At 30.0% G+C, this 22,847-nt stretch overlaps 3 protein-coding genes across 6 annotated transcripts in view; 2 read left to right on the forward strand and 1 right to left on the reverse strand.

Annotated features, from left to right (window-relative positions):
* The window catches only part of LOC137929385 (multiple C2 and transmembrane domain-containing protein-like), a 40,637-nt gene extending 39,410 nt beyond the window's left edge, over positions 1–1,227 (forward strand). For all 3 annotated transcript variants that reach the window (XM_068772302.1, XM_068772303.1, XM_068772301.1), the window contains exon 14: positions 28–1,227. In XM_068772302.1, the coding sequence (XP_068628403.1) occupies positions 28–96 (69 nt within the window). In that variant the 3' untranslated portion in view covers positions 97–1,227. The remainder of the gene's footprint in view (positions 1–27) is intronic.
* On the reverse strand, positions 579–9,580 carry LOC137929386 (multiple C2 and transmembrane domain-containing protein 1-like). Its single transcript, XM_068772304.1, has 14 exons — positions 9,419–9,580; positions 9,149–9,287; positions 8,479–8,624; positions 8,170–8,316; positions 7,427–7,589; positions 6,745–6,926; positions 5,168–5,387; positions 4,939–5,084; positions 4,157–4,296; positions 4,016–4,083; positions 3,584–3,687; positions 2,556–2,665; positions 1,182–1,279; positions 579–727 (listed from the first exon to the last, which is right to left on the reverse strand). The coding sequence occupies exons 1-14, from the start codon at positions 9,520–9,522 to the stop codon at positions 686–688; spliced, it is 1,809 nt and encodes a 602-aa protein (XP_068628405.1). The 5' UTR covers positions 9,523–9,580; the 3' UTR covers positions 579–685.
* A 1,976-nt stretch (positions 9,581–11,556) lies between these two features.
* Positions 11,557–22,523, forward strand: LOC137929615 (RE1-silencing transcription factor-like). 2 transcript variants are annotated; one of them, XM_068772650.1, is made up of 24 exons: positions 11,557–11,802; positions 12,209–12,379; positions 12,463–12,591; positions 13,222–13,333; positions 15,103–15,214; positions 16,550–16,773; positions 17,094–17,191; positions 17,387–17,456; positions 17,564–17,619; positions 17,693–17,747; positions 17,826–18,001; positions 18,385–18,454; positions 18,570–18,670; positions 18,749–18,846; positions 19,033–19,219; positions 19,387–19,493; positions 19,590–19,662; positions 19,812–19,966; positions 20,264–20,402; positions 21,184–21,267; positions 21,435–21,495; positions 21,586–21,707; positions 21,970–22,054; positions 22,196–22,523. In XM_068772650.1, exons 1-24 carry the CDS (start codon positions 11,650–11,652, stop codon positions 22,267–22,269), a joined length of 2,712 nt encoding a protein of 903 aa, XP_068628751.1. In that variant the 5' UTR covers positions 11,557–11,649; the 3' UTR covers positions 22,270–22,523. The 2 variants fall into 2 exon arrangements, with proteins under 2 accessions (XP_068628751.1, XP_068628752.1); XM_068772651.1 differs by having other exon boundaries at positions 17,826–17,839.
* Positions 22,524–22,847: the final 324 nt, after the last annotated feature.

Here is a 22,847-nt window from a genome sequence, read left to right on the forward strand (position 1 = left end):
CTCTTTATTATTTTTCTTTATTTCCAGAAACAATGGCGAGAGCTTAAAGTGACTGAAACAGGTTTAAGCCGGTCTAATTCTATGAAGCGACGATAGTGATGGAATAAACCTGTGTCATTCCAACGAATATGTGGACGCCAGTGCCATAATGCGGGTTAATTCTCTTTATTGTACGTACATTGCGTATAATTAATGAGAATCGTGATTGTATCAGTATAGAATTATTTATTAACTTTACATGTACATTTGTATGATAGTTTTATGTAAGACATATACTTTAAGTTCTATCCCTATCATTAGACAAATAGGAGGTGAAATAGGCAATGAAAAATACCGAGGAATTTAAAGACATAATGAAAATAAAAATATGTATTTATACATCAGCTAAAACTTTTTTAATGAACGACCAAGGAATATTAAGTTTACGTCGTCTCGTACACCCGATTTTTAGTTTCAAATTTAAAGTGTTTTTTAACAAAAAATGAAATAAAAAATTGCGGGAAAAATTAAACAAATCACAATAACTCTTGTTTACAAATTAATTAATAAAACGTTGAAATAAAACAATTAGCCAGGCTATTGGTATATCTCTTTATTAATGTTACTTTTTAATGTAAGACACATCCAAAATTATAAAGATGTAATGTTTAACGTCGCCAAATCTTGCTCTCTTTATAGGTTGATCTCATTGCATAGGCTCGGGAACATTCAGCTCCTTCCAATCTTTCTGTGGAGCAAAAATAATTTTTAGTATACAGCCGAAGTTAATTCTGTTATTTTTAAGCAATGAATAACTAGGTAGTAAGAAGCATTTCGTACTATTAAACTTAGTGTATTGTGATCCCATTTAGTAGATGGACCAAATCGTAATAAAATTTTGTGGGTTGGCAAATTATGTGGCTCGTGAGCATTTCATACACTTATTCTAATTGCGTATTGTGTAGATAGTTACGGGCTTTATAAAAAGAGCCTGTTGGTGGAGGAATTTTGTCATGTCCTATACAATGTACTTTATTTTCTTTAAACTCTGGCCTGTCTGGGATTACAATGTCTTTAGAAATTAGAGTAAGTCTTTCAATAATTGTAGTTTTAGTAAAAAAGAACATGTCAGGTTCAAGAAACTCTTAAGTACAATGGGCAAGTACAAAACATGTTTACGTGTATATTATATGTATAGTTACCAATACTCTGTCATCTGGTATTCTTGAAATAAAATCTAGTATATCGTTGTTTAATATTCTTTCTGGATTTAAATATTTCCTTATAAATTTATAAATACCTGAAATGAAAAACTTTTTGTTTCATTTAAACAACAATTAAAGATATACCCTAAATGTTTTTTTTTTCAATCTTTTCCCGCTATAAGTTAAATACAAGAGATCTGATGATAAGTTCTGTTACATCCTAATTTATTTAAATTTCGAATATTGCTCAAAAACGTTAAACTTCACAATAAAAAAGACATTGATAGCTTTTAGTATACAAATATAGAGTAAACCAATAACTGCAATACCGAATTTACATAATTAGAATACGACAAAGTTTCGTGTAAATTTCATTAAACTAATTTGATCAGTAAAAAAAATCGAAGCAAACAAACAAACAGGCAGGAGACACATCTCTCAATTATTCAACTTTGTCATTATCTTTCGTCGTTAGTCTTCAAGTCTTGATTTAAGTCAAGCTGAAGTTGTTTTTCGAAAAAGTGTAGAAACATTTATGCGTGGCAACATACCGTTCTTATCAACTTTGGGAAAATTGTCTAAGCCAATGCTTGAAAATATTTACAAGGTGTACCTAATAATATAGCACCAACACATCAGGTGAGAATCACTTGTGTGGCTATAAAATTCAATAAATAACCCTGTCTGACACGTTAATTTACAAAATAAATATTTGAAATAAAAAATGAAACTCAGCACTGAAGTACACCAATTTTGAAGTTCCACACAGGTAGTGTAATGAATGCAGATGTAATAACAACCTCGAAGGTTGAGAAAAAAATCCAAGTCATTCAAAATCAAGGAGAGCAAATCAGTCAGCCGTCGTCGTTGCTGTTTCAGCCCTAGATGCACACTACAAGGATATATTATAATCGTCACGCTTGGCAGGCGGGTTGGAGATTGCAGTGTAGTGTTATCGTAAGCAAAGGACGCTGCTGGCCATCCTCTGGAAACTTGTTTGCGAGCAATGGCAGAGCAGTGTAATTAATACACAAAGTGTGAATTATATAAGATTGTATTCCGGGAATCCAATCCGCGATGATCACAAGTCTCAAGCTTCTCACCTCTGGACTACCACTGCTCATCGCATAACTAAGTGTAAATCATATAACTTCAATCATACTTAGCTGATTACGATTTTGTTTACTTATTTTAAAGAAACCTTTGAATACGTGAAATATATTTTATGAAATATTTGTGAAAAAAGTTGTAACCCGATTAGGGTTCAATAATAAATGGCTTAATTAATGAATTACAATCGCTTTTGTGTGCGTAAGCGAAAGTATGTGCAAAAAATGGTAATCTGTATTCCTTTTAAAAATAGGCACTTACCGAACAACATTAGTAAATAATTAAAAGGTACAAAGTACAATACCACAGACAGCAAACTTAGTAACGTCATGACCACGTAACTCAAAAAAGGTACTTTAAACGTCAGCAAGCTGAAATGAAATAAGGTATTGAAAATGCTCAGGAATGGTTTTCATTAAATTAATATTTTACCTATTAACTTTTTGCCATTGGTGACTTATTAGAAAGTTAATACAAACATATCTGTGAATTATCATTTTTACTAAATGGAATATTTAATCCAAAAATGCAGTTACGATTCCTGTCATATTCATATATTTTGAGGCAGCGCTTCTCAACCTTTTTTCCGTATCTCTTAAACTTTTCATTTATGAGCACCTCTCTGATAACTTCCTACACTCAAAATGCATTTTCGTTTCTCTTAAAGCTGTTAATCTAATATTGTAGACATTATAATAAAGCTTATGTAAGTTAATCGTTTTAAGTTTCAGTATATCCGCCATCACAAACATCTTCACTCTTACGCCCTTTAGTGACGCAAATGGTGCCACACGCAATCCACAAATTGAATTCGTTACTTTAAAGTATCGTAAATGGGAAAAAGGGTTCACTTAGCTGTGCTTTATACGTCTTGCCTATTGTGCAACAATATAAAAAAGTTTGCACAACAAAATTCTGGGAAGCACGTCATTTTATCCGACAATATAGTATAAAAGTATATTTTACTGGCACTAGTTTTCTCTAAATATGGTTTATTAAATCTTATTACATTAATGATTGCGTTCAAACATGTGAAGATTCTTCCCCTACAACCCTACTCAACAACATTTCTCTTCCTTCGCGACTGTGTGTCACTAAGAGTGGCCATTTCTAGCCAGTCCTGCATCGGCTTGTAGTTTTCTCTTAATCTTGTGAAAGACAGTGCTACAATGACTAAATCCGGTTGCTACAACGAAACAGAAGTTAATTCTGATACCAACACGCACTCTTGTTAATTTAAGTAGGTTAAATATAATCCTTTTAAAAGCGGAAATCAACGAGAGACTTACTTCTTTAATCTTTCTATTAACGACACTACGATTTCTAAAACGTACGTTACAGTATTAATGAGTTCTTGCATCTCATTAACCTTATACGGCAGTCCTTTATTTTTCTGAAACATTAAATCAGTGCAGAGATTATGAAATAAAAATAACGGATTTTGTTCTAAATATTGTTATTTCTTTCGCAAATTTATATTTTCTTTAGAAAAAGGAAAAATCTGGAATACAGCGTAACAATACGGTGAACCACCATGTTAGCATAAAACAATACTGAGATAAAAATTCTTTCATAAAGGACTTTTGGCGCTTTGCTATGGTTTTACATAGGCTTCGTACAAATACGAGCATTTTAAGGTAATTTTAAAATTAAAGATTATAAACAGTTCACTAGTCGTTAATAAAGAATATTAAGAATGCGAAGAGCTAGCGCTTTTTTACCTTTGATTCGTAATTATTTTCCGTTTTCATTCCCATGTTTGCACTATTATCGGTAAAAAGATATTTACCTAAAATAAAATATCCAATATAGCCTCTGTGACGTATTTAAGAATAAAATAAGTCATAGAGCTTTTACATTACCGTTCGTATAAATCCAGAGAAAAATAAAAACCAATAGGAGAATCAATGGAATCGCCCATGCCACGAGGTGATAGCAGAAAATTACCCACACCAGCAATGCCAGCGCTGAAATTTCTTTACTGTTCCATTCGAATACAGACCTGTTTAAAATAAAATAAACACATTTTTAACATAAATCCGTCGTCAATAAGTAATAATATAAAAAATATTCTTGATCACTATTCTTCACGAGACACAGTTGCAATTTATATTGATGTGAAGTAAATCCTATCCGAAAATTAATGATTTCAGTTATATTGACGTATTATAAAAAGAATATTTAGATAAATTAACTTATTTAAAATTCTGATAACTACATATTTAAATTAATTGTTGTTTTATCTGTCCTTGCAGATTTTATATTGTCAGAAATTATTAGCCTGTTGCATTCAGATATAAATTATAAATTAATGTTAATAATTAGTGATAATTAATGTGAATAAATTTTGCTGACAAACGCGCTATATATTCACCCCTTTAAAGCTTTTACACCTATAACTAATCACCCTTAATCAATATCTATTTAAAACATTTTTTCACAAACACAGATATACTTTCTGTGCTCACTAGGGGGTGGTAACGCCACTATTGTAAACATATGATTTAGACGGATACCTTTAACAACATTATTAAACGATTATTTATTAACCAATCAATCTGTATAAACTTCGTAGGAAGTGATGTCATCCACATGCATTGTGAAAAGCAGACGAAATTTTTATTGAATGAAAACTTTAACTTACTTAAATATTTCATTCATATAACACATGGAATGAAACGTATCTGCGAAAACTCTAAGATTTCGGAACAAAAGCGGAAAGTCCCATCGGTTGGGTTCTTCAATGTGTTTAACTTCTTTAGGTCGGAACAGTCGTAGAGTTGCTTTGATCTGAAATTATTAAATATAATTAATAAATAACATTACAAAGATTAATGACGTGAACGATGAATTAAAAAAAAAACTATCCTTACTGGATTCCACACGACAGTCATCTGTAATAATATTCTGGGGCAGTTGCCTCTGGCACTAATTCTATTATTTCGACATTTCAAAGCGTACCAATGCATTTCCCCATTTTTAATGTTTAATAATGGAATAGAAATTTGACCTAAAAATTCTGTAATGAGTGTGTTCGTTATTGATCTGTCATGAACTTCTAATCGAAAAACTGAAGTGATGTCGTGCACATTACTGAAAAGGAAAAAAAGATACGTTTTCTATATTTAGTATTTTTTGGTGTACACACAATATAAAAAAGAATAAAGAGTTGCAGTAACATAAAGATATATAATAGGTGGTAACCAGAGTATGGAAGTAAGAGACCGTGTACATAATGTTAGTAGTTTAAAATATCGCAATGTATTCATAAAGGCAAAGGTATGTAAATATTTAATTTTGTGTACGTACATTTAGTTGTTCATAAATTAATTATAAATTAATAGTAAGAAATACATATATGAGAGCAACTAAAAGATAATCAAATGAAAAACTTTTGAACTTTAAATCAATATTTTATTTTATCTTAAGTCCGAGTCTAAAATTACAGTATACAAGTATTTAATTATTTTTATTTCCGTTATTAAGAAAATGAGCATATTTTTTTTAAAAAAAGCTGGATTTATTATTATGAGACATCCGATTTTTTCTATTGTTCTTCGAGATAATCCTCGGGATTATAAACTAAGAGATTGTTTTGTGACATGTAACTTTATGTTAGTTATACCTTGTGTCTTTTTAAAATTTATTTTTTCATACTATGTCTTATCGAAATCATAATTATTTTCTTCGATTATATTTTTCAGGTTCGTCGTTAATGATTGTACCAATTGCTTTATACATATATTAATAGAAATCAGATCAAATTGTCATTTTGAAAGACTGCTTACTGTTAAATCAATAGTTGGGAAAAATATAAAACCATACATATTTTAAATTACAAAAACAAATTAAATTTTATTGGGTTTATGATAGATATAATGTAGCTGCGGTTATAGGGCATTGAATAAACCAATTATACTGCAAGCAATCTTTACATAAAGTTATTAAAAATACGAAAATAAGAAATGAAAAGCAAAAATTATTTTACAAAAAGTTTAACTTAATGTTTTGTACGAAAGGCCGCTCCTTAAACCGAGTTACGAGCAAAGGAAAATTGACCGAGGTCAGTAAGGGGTCGTTTTCCGATTCAGTCAATGTCTTCACATCTGAGAGCATGTGTGTATTACTGTGAAATTTACGACTCTGGTATTGGCGTGCGATGAATATATATCATTAAATAAAAGATTATTCGAATAAATAACATAGTAAGGTACACAAATAACGTAGAGTATAAGTATGGTCTAAAATTCGGAGAACTAGAGAAGTGTACTATGAGCGGATTAAATAATATCTTTTAAGAAACCACTCTGAATTATGTTCGTAGGAATTGTCACAGAGAGAAAAATAACATAATTAAAAAAGATGTGCAACCATCTATATGATCGTGACATTATTGTTAAAATTACACAAACGAATACAATATATATGAATGTTTTCTAAGAGTCCTTACAATAGATAACTCTTGTTCCAGATCGGCTCGGAATTAGATCTCACGCTGTGAGATTGTAACCTTTCGTTGTCGAGTTCTAATGTACAATATGCGCTAGGTTTTCCACTCAATCCCCTTGCTCTAATAAGTTTTACTTGCAAAAACCCAACTGATTTGCAATTATTGTTTACACCTAAAACAGACTGAAAAAGTTGTCAATATTTATCATACATATAAGAGTAACTCATTACGTAGCACTTTTTGGAGATATATACAGAGTGATTAGAAATAAGTGATAAAAGCTGTATGTCTTTCTGAATTTTGCAAACTTTTCCCTTACTGTATTATTCACACATTATTTATAATTTCTGAAATCATTGATTACTGAATGGGATGTACCATACATTAATTGACAGTAATTTTTCTTTTACTCATTTAAAGCTTTTACACTTATTTCCAATCACTTTGTATAATATAGGAGACTATAGAATATATTTTAACATCTTATATTAAATGTACGATTTATAATTTTTTGAAACATTTTTCTATGTTGTGTGGCATATAAATATGGACATCAGTTTTTGATTTAAAAAAAGATTTCACAATATTATCTTGTGTTATCTATAATAGTAAACCAAATCAAGTATGAAAATCTGTAAAAATCTTATGTATAACACTTTGAAAAGTAACGTTTAATACATACAGGTTTATGCTCTATGTTTGTCTTGACATCTTCATGTAGATTTGGCACATAGCGTACAACACACATTGTCAGTGATAAATGTATGAAACCATAGCCTCCGTCTAATTCTTGCCAAAACTCATGAGTACGCTCCTTTTCTAAAGTAGACAGATCTAAAATACAGCTGTAAATAAAAAGGAATAGATTTGTTGTTTTCCAAAAATTTTTTTAAAAGAAAATAAGTCCGCATTGTCCATCGGACTGTTTGTACCAAAAAATATGTCCAGCTAACGGACTTCTAATCGAAGTATATCATTAAGATATGGAAAGCATGGCTCCAGCTCCTCCGATTATCCTTGACAAACATGATCAAGCCTTGATCAAAAATCAGTTATCATCAATGTATTAATACATGAATGGATTTTACTCGGATCATGCAATATCTTTGCAAATTTAAATAAAGAATTAAAATAAATGTTGAAAGAAGAGGACTTCCTTCAAATAATAGTAAAAAAGTACCGATCGGAGATAACGCGGTTCTCCACAAATGGCAGAGGTCAACAAACGAAAGGGTTTTAGTGGGTAGGATTCCCACATACCGCTGTCGAGAAGGACAAGGTATGATATCTTGAATATCCGCAAGATTCCCACCCCTCGCCCCACCCCCAAAAAAGTACTTTAATTTAAGTACCTCTTACTAAATGAGTAGATGTGCTTAGTGACACTGCAGTTAATATTTGTATTAAATAAATTATAATATATACCTGCCCATAAAAGTTTTCTGTCGTCCTTTATCCCACAGTGTTAATCTTAAAAAATTATCTTTGCTCATATGCAATTTCAAACGTTCACGCCATTCTGGATACTGAGAATGTGGAACGCATTTTGATTTCAATGTGTTCGATCCCAACCTTCACAAACAATACAGTTGATAAAAAAATAAAAATATATCAGTCGATAGGCTTAATTTTTTTTTTAATTTCGATAATAGAAAAAACACTGATTATGAATGATTACGTAGAATTTAGATATTTGCAAACCACAATTCTGAGCCAAAGCAAAAAATGTTTTACCTAAATTTACAATATAGTTCGTGAACAGCGCCATCATTTGGCGACGGGGGAAGTCCTTTTGCTCCGACAAGTACTATAGAAACAATTGTATCCCATGTATTAAATAAACTTTCAAGTTTCAATAGCCTCCAAAAATGGTTGTTATTCTTAAAATTAAAAATGAAATTATGGAAAACATTTAAAAATATATTAATTGCTACACATATTAATAATTTTACAATTAACACCCTCTGTATATTTTCGTCAATTAAAGTTTAGGAACATAGCAAAAGCCATTCAAAAAAAATTAAATAAAATTTGTACGGAATTTCGTAACCACTAATTTATTTCTTTCAGACAGTAATTTTATACAATGTCCAAAAACATCAAGCAGCATAAGTAATTAAGGTGTTATCGTAATGGCATTGATTGTACTGTATGTGCCATTAAGAATTATTTATTTAGCTTTAACTCTTACGTGAAAATCGTGATATTCAAACAATTTTCAACACTATTTAGCTAATAAACGCTTAAAAATCTTTAGGCCAAATATTGTTCTAGTGGACAGACGAAGGGTTGTCCCTTTTATTACTGGAACGTACATACCTGGCCAAAAAAAGATAATTCTTTTTTTTTTAGCGAATTTGTTTAATAAACAAGTAATGAATAATAGTTATGTCTCTATAATTACCTTTTCACTGGTCAATTTGTTTAAACTTTCGGTACTAGCATGTTTGTTAAAATTTTCGCTTATTGGAATCGATTCATAAATAGTACTTTTACTTGTGTTTGAATTACTGACTAAATTTATTAAGGATGAAGATCTCCACCTACGATAAATCAAATTAATCCACATAAAAAAAATATATCACATTAAATTAAATGTTAATAATATTTAATTTCTAAAAGAGATATATGAACGAAATAACTTTAAACCAGTTCAAATTACTTCAATACGTACAATTTGTGTGGTTTGGATCTTTGTTGTGATCTAATGCACCCGTCATTATAAACGTTAACTGTTGAGCGACGTAAGTTATAATCCATGCCATAGGAACCACGCATTCTAACTACTGGGTTAATTCACTGTATAAATGAAAATATTATTCTTATATTATAAGAATCTTTCATACCAACTGTTTATTCCGTCTGTAGCGTTGTAATCTCTGTAATCATCGTGAATAATATCTTATCGTTTAAATACGATTAAACAATTTATTAATAGTATCAATCATATTTTTTTCTGCCTTCAATGTTCAAAATACTTGGACCAATGTATGTATTTTTCTCAAAGTACAGATAGTTTGCTAAACCCCAAGTGTGGATAGATGACTTTGGGTCTTTTCATTTTACAAAATTATCGGATTACAATTTTTCTTTTCACGATTTGTAAGCCACGATGGAGTTAAAATTTAAACATATAAACTTTGGACATCTTATATATATTTTCTACTGGCATTCCGTAACGGCGTTCCTTATGGAACAGTCATAAGGTTTACATAGTCGATCGGTCACAATAGCCTTTTATTTTATTTAGGATAGAGAACTTCTCTCTTCTCCTGGTGCTCTCTACTCCTAAATTCCTTTAGAAACTTACCCATCACAAAATCCCGTTATGTCACACGACCAGCTTGATTTCCCCTCGATCTAGAAGACTGTGGCCCCTTTGCCGAACAGTCCCACTTGGGTTGTGTTTAAATAGCTGGGACGGTCTGTACCAACAGGGAGCGTGTCCATACCAGCAGAGAATTGCCGAGGAATTAATGAGTAGTACTGAACGACAGATGCAACTGAGCGTATATATTATATTCCCAATTCAAAAGAATAAGAAAAACTTTTTTAGAACCAATTTTTAGTTTTTTTTTAGTATTAGCTAAATTGGCTATTTACTCAATCGGTTAATGTTCTGTAATTTTAATTATAGTAAGTGACATCAATTGTTGAGTAGCAAAACCTATTCCACCTAAATGAATGGATATGTAGTGATTATTATAATAAAGGCTAGTTACAAATTTACACTTCACGATTAAAATAAGTAAAAATGACAATAACATTAAGAATTTTACTAAAATCTAAAATCGATTTAAATTTAAATGAATTGTGTTTCAAGAGAAAACTCACATAGATATATATAGACAGAGAAAGTTTTAATCAATTATTATATTTTTTTTATGAAAAATTTCTCGGTTATTATCTTAAAATGACAGCAATTTTACGTTTATATATATTTTATTAATATTTACGTTGCCACAGGGTAACGAGATTTAATATATTTTTGTTTATTATGTTGCAAGTAATTAAACTTAATTTATAGTTGTTTGCAGCTGTACATCTTGAACAAAATACATATTGTAATTTGTAATTGTGATTACGGTAACGTATTAAACTCGAGTAATCGACGCGCCTACAAAATAGTGAGGCCTATATTTTCTTCAAATTTATAGACATTTTTATATTTAATTTCAATGTTTTCATATACAATAGCAATTAAACACCTTAAACGTGATGGATACTAACAACTATTAAAAAAAACGACCAAGCTTAAAACAGGTCGAGTGTATTTACAAGAAAGAACTTTACGAGTTATAGTTTTGTATTAAAGTAATAATGTACCATTTTTAATAGTATGTGACTGAAAATAGACCAAAACAAAAGTTTTAATTTTAACTATTTATTGTGTTGAATAAAATTTTAAGAATTTCATGATTTTTACAAGATTCGGTTAAGATGAGCACTTAACGACTAATTTTGAGACAACATGATTTCTTATATATGCACTGCCGGTGTTTATTAATTAAAGGTACATATTTATTATTTAACATTGATAATTCTCGGAACAGAACATGTGAGCAACAAACGATAATGGGAAAAGAAACGAAATGCGTGAGTGATTTATTGTTTCTCGCATTTAATACTTTTAACATTGTGTACGTTAAAGGCTTAAAGAACTATTTCTAATCGTCTTTATACCTGACATTGCTATTTTACTCTCAATATTTGTGTTGTATAGTTTAACTTCTGACCACGATGGCGCTAATAAGTTTAGGTACCGCATCCGTATGATACTGCGGCGCTAGTGCCATTCCGTTACAAGTTAGTTCTTTGTAATGTCTTTCATGTAGTAAAGAGGTTATGTTATATATGAAAAATCTAGTTTATTAAGTGTTTAATTAGAAAAAATAACTTAGCACAATGGAGAAAAGGAGAGAATCTTTAAGTGCTTTAAAAGTGTGTAGATTTTGTTTGGCTCAAAATGTCTCCCTCGATAGTTTGTATGACAGGCGTCTATCATCTAAAGACACTGTTGATCTTACTTTGAAAATCTTATCGTGTGTTTCTATTGAGGTAATTACTGTTTCAATAATTAGTTAACAAATTATACTGTAAAAATGCCTTGTTATATTCTTGCATGCTGAATAGACGCCACCTACAGAAATCGCTTATTGTATATTTGGCATAATGGCGTCTAATATTATCGATAAAAGGTAAAAGAACATAACGTATTCTAAATAGATTTTAATCATTTTTTGGTTTAAATCGCGAACAAAGAAAGTTTTAGTAGCTATTGATTCTGGCTAAGCGTTATACTTATGTACATTAATTTCATATTATTAACTTGATATAATCATAATTTAGGGCGCCACCTTGCGAGTTCTCCTTTCAACTCGTCAATATTATTTAATATTTGCTTTGGTTAAAAATATATTAAACCAAAGGACACAACTTTTTATATTCATTTTTCTTCTTACAGGTTTTCCCTTCAGATAAAATGCCGTCTTACATATGCAACCACTGCATTTTTTTTATGGATCTCTTTTACAAATATAAACAGATTGTACGCAGAGCTGATGAAAATCTATTGAAATACATTCAAAATGGAACACAACTAGAATCAGTCTCTTGGCCATCTTTGCTTATTAAAGTAAATAGATAATTAATTTTTCCTCTTCCAATATGATTAATAATCAAAAGGATAGAACATTAAAAGCCTTTTTTATGTTTTAGGCATATCAAAGTTTAAATCGGCCTGAGGTAGTGAAAACTGTGGTAGAAGGTGGTGCTACAATCCAAGTCAGTACCCATGATTCATCAGAGAGTGATGATGAAGAGGATGAAAATGTTTTCAATGTCACGGTACAAACTAATGCTGTTAATTAACATCATCTACTATATGAAACAATTTCTGTCAAAAATTGTTATTTATATTTTGTAATTTGCAATGAACAAACCTACAGTTAATAATGAGATATAGTTTTATCTCAAAATAGTAAAATATTTCACTTATATTTTGTTCTTAGTTGTTTGTTATTGATTTAGAAACTTCTGTAACAAATATTCTTCTGTCGCAAAAACAGTTTTAAAATTATTTGCACTGTCGGGTTTTTTTCCAGTTCCCATGTACAGCTCGGCCAGGAAGTGTATTTGGCTTAACCTTAGAAATATTTAGAATAAAAGGTTTTATATGTCCAACACTATAATAATTTTGAATACATAGTGATCCTATGTATTATAAATATTCTAATCGAAGTATCACTAAACCATGAGTCTATCCAAAGACCTAAATATATAATTTAAAACAAGCATTAAAAACTTTGAGGAATTTTGTGCAATTTTGCAATGGTAGGAAAATTAGTTTAAAAAGTGTTGTTATTTTATGAAATTTCAGTTTATTCCTCTTTTAAATTTAAAATTGGCATAAATATTTAAGAAATAGTGTTAATATTCTAAAATTTTATCATTTATCGTTTATATTTTGTACTGTAGATAGCTGAAGGATCTGATGAGGGATCTAAAGGAGTTTCTACTTGTATAAAAGTTGTCACAAGTAAAGATAATGAAGACAGAGGAAAATCTGGACTTAAACAGGATACCAAAGGTTCGTTAACAGCTTAGTAATTTATTTTAAATTTATGTTTACTTATAATTTGCAGTAATATATTTGAAAGCCATTGTTTAATAAGCGTGTGTTCATAGCTTTCTTGTTGTTGTATTTAAGCATTTTACAGGTATTTCAAAAGCTTAAATTGTTAAATGTAGCATATAATATTTTATGCTTTTTAACATAAATTGAATAACCACATTAGTGTTCTAAAGTAAGTATATATATTTTTTTTATTACATGTTGTAGTTTAAAAAAAAATTGAAAACAATTATGACAAAATTACTTGGTTTTTTAAACATAAATTTATGACAATTTGTTGTTGAAACTTAAACTCTTGACACATAAACATATTATAAAGTTTTCTACTTCTGTTAACAACTAATTTATTAATGTTATAATATCCTACATAGATATAAATATTGAAGAATCTGAAGAGATCAGTGTGCATAGTCGAGGAAGCTTACATGATGGTTGTTGGCCATGCGAGCAATGTGATTGTACATTTCCTCTTAGGCAACTATTAATTTTGCATAAAGAGTTGAGGCATAGAGAGAGAACTGTCAAATGTAACCTGTGTGATGTGTAAGTGAAATTTTTACAAAAGAATTACTTTTCTATTGTTCAGTGAAATAATTGAAAAGGTTTTTTCAGTAAATTCTTTAATAAATATGATTTGGCTACGCATCAAATACGTCATTCGGATGAAAGGCCATTTAAGTGTATTGCTTGTGACAAAAAATTTAAACGTTTGCTTCTGCTTAAGCGCCATGAAAAGGTAATTACAATGAAGATACAACATATATGAATTAGTTTATTCATTTGACAAAAACTAGTGTCTTCTCTTAAATAAATACTTTTGTAGGTTAAGCATTCTAACTTACCAAAGAAGACATGTTCTAAATGTCCAGCAACCTTTTTATCAGAAGTAGAACTGGAAGCTCATGAAAAGAAACATCCCATTAATTCTCGTAAACGTTTTTCATGTGGATGCGGGAAAAGGTAACGTACACGAATCTCTTATCAGGCTATTAATACTACCATTCGTGGCTTAAGCACAGAGACGCCCACTGTAAAGCCTCAAAAAATATCTATGAAATAATATAGCAATCGCCAAGCTTGGTAGACGGTTTGGCGATCGCAGTGTGGTAATATGATATGCAGAGGATGCTGCTGCAAATCCTCTGGAAACATTTGTAAGCAGTGGCAATCCTATATAAATAATGAACAAAGTGTGAATTTTATAAGATTGTATCCGGGAAACCGAACCCACGATCTACGATCGTAAGTCTGAGTCCTCTACCACGGGGCTACCTTTTCTATACTACCATTAATAAAACAAGAGTTTAGTTTAAATAGTTATTTATAATAAATATACATTTCCCCTACGACTTTAATTTCTATTACATGACAGATTTTATTTTTGATTAATCGAAAATGATTTTGATAAAAATGTGTTATCACGAGAAAAAAAAATTGACATTGAAGTTATTGCAATTGTAATATAACAGTATCAATCCTATTTTTTCTCAGGTACAACAACAAATCATCTCTAGAAAATCACACCCAATTTTCTTCCTGCAGAAATTTTAATTTTTGCTGTGAATACTGTCCTCAGCGTGAGTCAAGGGGAAAGGGGGATTTTAGACAGAATTTATATTAAATTAGTTTTTGAAATACCATAAGCTATGAACATGCGCAATTCTTAGACTGCTTAAATTAAAAACTTAATGAGGATACTTACTAATAAAATTTGTTATCTACAGGATTTAATTCTCTCACCAAACTGGCAAGACATGTGCGATCCCATGGGGGTGATAAACCTTACCCGTGTAAACATTGTAACAAGAGCTTCACTAAGTCCCATCACTACACCAGGTATGTTAACCTTCTTATCTGACATTAAGTTTACGAGAAACTGTATAAACCATGCTATGCATATTTTACATTTCCTGTGTAATATGAATAGAATGATTTCCATCCTCACAGAATGTTTCACTTACGTAAAAAAAATCTTTTCGCCGTCTTGTATTGCATAGTAACAAAACTGTAATAAATTAGACTAGCGAATTAATCCTAAGTCGTCAAAATGTTCACTAAAGAAATGTCTCGATAATTCTCTCTGTTTCTATATTTACTCATTATTTAGCTTACCGAAGATTTACCGTATTAAAATGTATTCAGACGTTACTTTTACTAAAAAAAATGTAAAAAAATAATACATTTTAGTTATGAACATCGTAACTTTTATCACTTAAGTTTTTCTGATTTTCACTTTACTGGAACTCTTTTGGATTGTCTACGTATTTAAATATTAAAGGAAAGAAAATATCTGACATTTATATTGATTTATCGTGTCATAAATATGGTAAACAAATTATACTTCAATATATAGTTTTAACTAAATATATCTTGTAATATACTTGTTGTATTGTGTATTTAAGTAAGAAAATTAAAAATAAGGTAATTTAGACAGGAAATTTAAGACATAAATAATTTGTAACATATTATTTTAATATTATGTAATAAATATTTGATTGCATGACCATAGTGATAAACACAATACATATTTAAATCTAAATTTACTTACTGTCCTGAGGCATCACATCTGTTACTGGTGTGTGAGGCCGTTATTATGAACTTTATTATTTTATGCATTCATGTCCCCTGCTTACATGTACAAAAGATAATTTCAGTATTTAAAAATAAAATGTTTCGTAACCTCTTAAACAATCTCGATATTTATTCTCGGAAATATATATCTGTATAAAGTAAATGATTTTATATTGAACACAAAATGCTGCCGTGATACATACAAACACTTCTGAAACTCAATGTGAACTTTAGCTTTAGTTATTGGTGGCTCTATTTACAAATTAAAAATCAGACAAGAGTTCAATGAAGTTTTAAAAACAATGAAAGTTAACTCATCGAACATAACTGTAAATAAACCAAATATGAATGAAAAATTTATGCGGTTACAATTGCTGTCTCTATATCTGGGTATAATGGAAGAAAGGGGGCAAAAGCATCACTTTACTCGGATTTAAATAAGAAAAGATCTCAAAATGATGAAGCTTGTGTAGCATCACTGAAGTACTTGTGCCATAAAACTCATGACTGTTGTTGCAAATTTTGTTGTTTTAATTACACTCTGTAAATAATTATGTTTATGTATTAAATATTTATGTATGTGTGTTTATTCATTTGCAGGCATTTACGTTTGAAACATCAAGAGAACAATCGCAGCTGCCGCGGACCGTTTGGCCAGCCCGACCAGTACCGCTGCGAGCAGTGCGACGATAGTTTCGCAACCCAGGACGAGCTTATCTATCATTCGGCAATCCACGCCACACAGAACCTTACTTGTCCACTCTGCGAGGAGAAGTTCGAGAATGTTGATGCAGTCACTACCCATATAAAATCTCATGTTAACGGTATGAAGTTTTAAAGTCACGAAAACACCTATTCCAAACTAATATTTACTCTGCGAAAATATGGACTTCCGATAAAGGCATTATAGCTTTAAATTTATTGACATGTGCACCCTTTGATAATGTTACTTTAGCATTAAGTACATTAAAATTTTGAAATAATCCTATAACATAATATTATAACGCCGAAAGTATTCCATTTAAAAAATATTACAAAACTTTAAGATTTGTTTTCAATATAGTTGATATAGTTATACCATTTTTATTGTCATAAATAGAGAAAAACAATAGAATTAAAGATGTCTATGTTTCTTATATTAAAGGTGTAGAATTCATGTGTGACTTCTGTGAGTTGGTTTTTACTACAAAAGAGAAATTGGAAAGCCATTTGATAATGGCTCATGAAGACGAATTTAACAACGTAAGTATTATTCACAGTAATTAAAACATACATCAAGAATTTATAATCTGTTTGACTTATAAATTTAAATCAAAATTATCAAACCATTTTTAAAATTTCCTTTAGATGAAGTAAGATTTAACATTTTTAATAGTGGTGATTATTTTATTATTGAGAAAACAAATAATTGTTCAATTTAAAACTCTTCTTGTGTAGGAGTTGGGACAAGACGAGTCTTCTATGGAAATGGATCCTGAAGATGACGATGATGACAACAGTATTAATGGTAAGCTAAACGTCGGAACCGTGTTTTTGGTTACATTATTGTAATTTGACTTTGTCTTTGAACAGTCAACTAAACTAGAATAAAAACAAAGAACCTTTTTATTCCAGTTAAAGATGAGGGAGACCACATGGTAATAGAAATTAAAAAAGCGGATGATTATATGGTATGAATTTGCAATTTAATTAATAAAAGCGTTTTAACTCTTGACACTTTGATATATGAACTAATATTTTCAGCTTCACAGTACTCCAGGCGATTCAGAGGACAAATGTGACAACACTAACTCTGAAGGTATTGTTACAAATTCTGTTTCAAGTAAACACATGATAAAAGAAAGTATGGTAAATGTTTACATTATTTCTTTTGCAGACAGTGAAGCAGAGGTAACATACACTGAATTATCTACAGTGGACACATTAGCAATAATCAAAAATGATCCAACACCAAAGGCATCTGCGGACAAATCAACAGAAAATGTCAAATCAAGCACCAACAATACAAAGTGGGGTTTGGGCAAAAGTTATCAAACCCCCCATGAAACAAAAGTAGGAGATTTTTTATTTTTAATTTGGGATGATGGTTCACAAATGTAACTACAGATAAATGCTTGACAACATTACACATATATTTGGCTTGAATAGTTTATAGATAAATTGTGAATTGCTTTGTCGTTCACAATTTAAAACTTAATAATATCCATCCGTTCACCTTTTTTTAATGTTTTTTTATGTATTCGTTTATAAAAACTATCCCGCTTGCATCTAGTCTTTTGAAGAGCATCTTTTAGCTTTCATTTTCTATAAAATCAGTTAAACACATAAAAAATAAACTATTTCATTAATATTAAGAAATGATAATGCATGTTTCCAAAAAATTTTATAGAGAAAGATGTTGCAAAAATTTATTAACATAAGAATTCTTTTTATAGACTGTCAGTATGATGAGGAAAGATGATGAAGTCAAAATCAAGCCAATTGTTCAACATATTGCAGACACAGGTAAGTTATATATTATGAAATTTACACGATTTACATGTTTTAAGTGCATATACTACATTTTTTAAAAGATCTACTACTGCTATTAACATTCAAATAAAATTTCGCGTTTTGACAGAAAAGAAAGTTAAACCTAATAAAGCTGATAGTAATAATAGTGTGGGCGCCAGTAACAAATCCCTGCAGCTGCTGGAAAAAGAATTGCAAGAGCTAAAACGGGTAACATATTATTATGTTATTGATATTTAATTATTACTTAATTTAATCATAAAAAATCTTTATTAATTTATTTTACAGACAAATACAAGAAATGAATTAAATAAAACTCTGACGAAATCAACAGAACCAATTAGAGGGAGACGTCCACAGCTACATTCTTCCACTCCTAAAATAAAGTAAGCTAATTAAATATTTAAGGTACTTACAAAATCATCACAACCTGTATGTTGTTAGTTTGTTTTGAATAACTATGTGGTTTATATAACCTTTTATGATCTCAGTCTAAATGCTTGCCTTTGGCACAATTTTTATAATAAATATTAAAGCTATTATTATACATTGCTTTCGGATGGGATTTGTAGATCATTTGAAGAAAAAAAAACAGCATTGATTACTAAAATGACTGTAGCCGACAGAAAAACACAAGAACGTCGAATAATAACCAAAGAAAATAAGGAGCCAAGAGAAATCAAAGAAACAAAAGTTGTTAATATCAGCACCAAAGAAGACAAGGAAAGCAAAGACGGAGAATCCACACTTACACCAAAGGTTTGATTTTGTACCAATTCAGTTTATCCACAGTTGATAAGGTTTAATGTCGAAAAACTTAAATTGCAAAGACTACAATAATGTAAATGATATGTCTTTTAAATTAATTTAGCTGTTACGGATAGTATTTTAAAATGTTGGTGGTCATTTTAAATTTGATATTTCAGAGCGTTGTTAAAAATGGAAATAACGAGAAAAATTTGACTGACGAAGGAATACGTCGATCCACAAGACCATGCAAAATTAAAGACTACGCGAAAATGATCAGAGACAGGTATACATCTCAATCACGCTGCCTAAAATTTAATCTGAAATAAATTTAATTAAATCATGTCAAATAACTAGTATCGTATTTTCTATTACACTTCAGATCTCTCCATGATGAAGAAGATTCCGACGATGTGGATGATGATGAAGAGTATGTTGCCGAAAAGATTCCAGAGGTACACAAACATAAAATTATGTCTTTTTCCTATTCTAACAACACTGCAAAAGTATTATGTATATTACATAACTTGCAAATGTAGTAGTGCTAATTAAATGTATATATTTTAATTTAGTATTGTTTTCATATATTTACATCTTTTGTCAGAGGAGTAAAAATCGTAAAAGCATTACAAAAACGCAACCTAAAATGATACAAACTACACTCACGTCCACTACGCAGACCAAGACGATTTCTACACCACCAGCAACTCCAACGCCAAGGAAACGTGGCCGGCCACGTAAAGAACCACCGAAAGAAGTGTAAGTTTTGCTAAATAAAATCATAATATTATTTATCGAATTTATTATATGGTTTCCTGAAATATCTTCATGTAATTATTTTAGAACATGTATTCAAATAGCTGTATGAAACAATATGGAAGCAATGTTCACACGGCATTACTGTAATATACTCAATAATTTAGATTATATCTGTCTTTTAAATGAGCAAAAAATCCAAAAGATATTATTATTAAAATAGTTGCCAAATATTGCAAATAAAAGTGTTTACTTAATTGATTTATTTACAATAGCACTAACCATATTTGAACTTGACAGACCCGCAAAAGTAAAAAAGGACACTAATGATGAAAATATTTCAAAGAAAATAGAATCTGAGGAACCAAGTACAAGTAAGGAATTAACAGTTACTGAACAAAAAACTGAAGAAGCTAAAAACAATTCGGAAAATACTCCTGTAAGTGACTTGTAATATTTTTAAGTTTATTATTACACAGAGACATGTTTAAGACAACAAAAAACATTAACACTTCATATTATAATAAAAGTATTTTATTACTCCATCACATGAAAAAAACGTATATAACACAAACTTAAAATAATACATGTAATGATTTTTTTAAATATTATTTAGAGAAATCATTATATTGATCAAAAAATAATTACATATTTTTAAACTGATATAAAATAATATAAAAGCTTTGATAACTAAACATCATTATTTAATAGAGGCACCAACATTGAACTTTTCATTGATTGTAAAAAATATACTTCAAGCTTAATCATACAGTTATGCATATGTGTGCTAGTAATGGTCAAAAATGGAACACATCTTTTTGTTTACAAACCTTTGTAATAATCTGGAGATGATAATAATTACCATTTTAATGTTTTAAATATTGTACAAGACATCATTGAGTAATCAAATGTATATTTACCCAAAGTAATATTTGACTTTGAATAATTTCAAAGTTTGAGAATATTGGAAGTGGCTTTCAATTACTCAACCAGTGTTCACACCAGTTTTGTAGTTGGTCATCTCACTTGCTGCAGTATGTATAGTTATTATTCTACCTTGAACTTTTTGGGAATTTTTGACACAAAAGTGCAACCTGTATGGTATGCTAACACTAAAGGTAAACAATCATCTGAAAATTAGATCTCTGGACTTCATACTTTATGAAACTCAAAAAAAATTCTGTGTTACTAACAGTTTTTGATTATATTAACTTTTACAGGATGAACCTAAAGTCACTATTTCGGAACAAACGCCTTCATCTGCCGGCGTTTTGGTTCCACTACTGGGTCAAACTTTAAAAAAGGTAAACAGAAATATATAAAATAAACGAAATTTGTCATATATAATGTTGATAGACCTGAAGACGTTGCAGTTTAGCGATTACTAAGTACAGTTTGTAAGCGTGTATGTAGAGCTCCAATTCTCAACAATGCTAGGCCATTGTCATCAAATAAATCTTTTTTTCCACAGGTGCCGGTAAAATCTCTACCACCGGGTGTCAAGCCATTACCCCTGCCAGTGACCGCAAGACGTAATATTTTTTAAACTTTTATAATACACCTAATTTTAATTTTTATGATTGAAAAAAAAAATTAAGTAATTTTTATTTAACCTTTTTAAGCGTTAGCGACTGGCGAGCTGTGTGAAATGCAAATCGGGAAAAAAATGGTTAAAGTGCAGAAAATCGTGATGACCAAAGCTGAAGTAGAGGCAATGGCTAAGAAAGGTCTTGTGGAAATGAAGGTATGACTTGCTTTTTTATTTCTGTAGCATATACTTTCTTTCAACTTTCTGTAACATAAGTTTGGGCTTTTCTTTATTTACCATTTGAAACAAGATATTCTTTACTAATTAGATGTGTAATCATAAATAAATTTTGAAAAAGAACTTGTAGATCACTGTACTTCAGTAAATTTGGATTGTATTGGTCTAATCTTCTAATTAATTTCTGGTCATTTTCCCCAAGACCGTGAATGAAATTTACCTTATAATATATATTTTTCAGGATGGCACTATGGTTCTGAAACAAGGCATTAAATTACCAACTGCAGATCCTGTGACAATAAAATCTTCACTAGTTGGTGAAACAGGTATTTTGTTATTAATGTTTGTTTTATTTATCACGTGCGGCATGTGAAATCATAATATATTTCTATGTCCTTTTGGCCTACCTAAATAGATATTTTGACATTGTTACATTGTATGTTATTTAAATTGCAATGATATTACAGATGCAGGAAAAGAATCTTCACAAAGAAAAGAAAAAGGTACACCAAGCAGATGTGACCTCGGGGAGGATCTATAAATACAAGAATAAATTAATAACATTAAAATATAATACATTTATTGAACTATCGTTGTTAATTAGTTTACATGAGCACAATGTCTTTTTGATTGATACATAATATTCCTAGTTGTAGGTTTTTTTTATAGATTGTGTATAAAATATATTAAATATTTTACAATTATGATTTATTTTACGAGCATTAGGTTAAGCAAATAGTACATGATTTATTATTATAAAAATCTTGGTGTAGAATATATTCAAATTTTAATTTGTTAGAAAAATATCTCACTGAAAATAATATTACATAGTAGTAATGAAGTAGTGCTTTTTATTTCTTTCCATCCATTTTCACTGTATTTTCATTCTATACACCATTACTCATTTACCTTAATTTCGATTTCTTCGAAAATATTCGAGCCTTGTCTCCTTCCGTTCTTTTAAATCCGATCCAGTGCACAATCAAAATTTACTTTTCACAACCTTGGCCGAAACGTCGGTCTCTTTAGAAACTAAATGTTAGAACCACAATCATACAACTCAGTAATATTTTAACTTAACCTACCTTGTATTCTACATTAGATAATAAGCGCAGTTTA

This window comes from Battus philenor, unplaced genomic scaffold, assembly GCF_028537555.1.
Source record: "Battus philenor isolate CCGP_79_NKW_IND1 unplaced genomic scaffold, ilBatPhil1.0.hap1 SCAF_5, whole genome shotgun sequence".
Lineage (NCBI taxonomy): Eukaryota > Metazoa > Arthropoda > Insecta > Lepidoptera > Papilionidae > Battus > Battus philenor.

What these genes read in the sequence shown, in the direction of transcription:
- LOC137929386 (XM_068772304.1), bottom strand. Translation starts at nt 9,522, where the DNA reads ATGCGTGGTTCCTATGGCATGGATTATAACTTACGTCGCTCAACAGTT. An exon ending in GAACTATATTGTAAATTTAG is followed by an intron (nt 8,317 to 8,478) that starts GTAAAACATTTT and finishes TTGTTTGTGAAG; the next exon opens with GTTGGGATCGAACACATTGA. An exon ending in TTATTTACTAATGTTGTTCG is followed by an intron (nt 1,280 to 2,555) that starts GTAAGTGCCTAT and finishes TTTTCATTTCAG; the next exon opens with GTATTTATAAATTTATAAGG.
- LOC137929615 (XM_068772650.1), top strand. Translation starts at nt 11,650, where the DNA reads ATGGAGAAAAGGAGAGAATCTTTAAGTGCTTTAAAAGTGTGTAGATTT. An exon ending in CCTGCCAGTGACCGCAAGAC is followed by an intron (nt 21,496 to 21,585) that starts GTAATATTTTTT and finishes AACCTTTTTAAG; the next exon opens with CGTTAGCGACTGGCGAGCTG. An exon ending in TTCACTAGTTGGTGAAACAG is followed by an intron (nt 22,055 to 22,195) that starts GTATTTTGTTAT and finishes ATGATATTACAG; the next exon opens with ATGCAGGAAAAGAATCTTCA.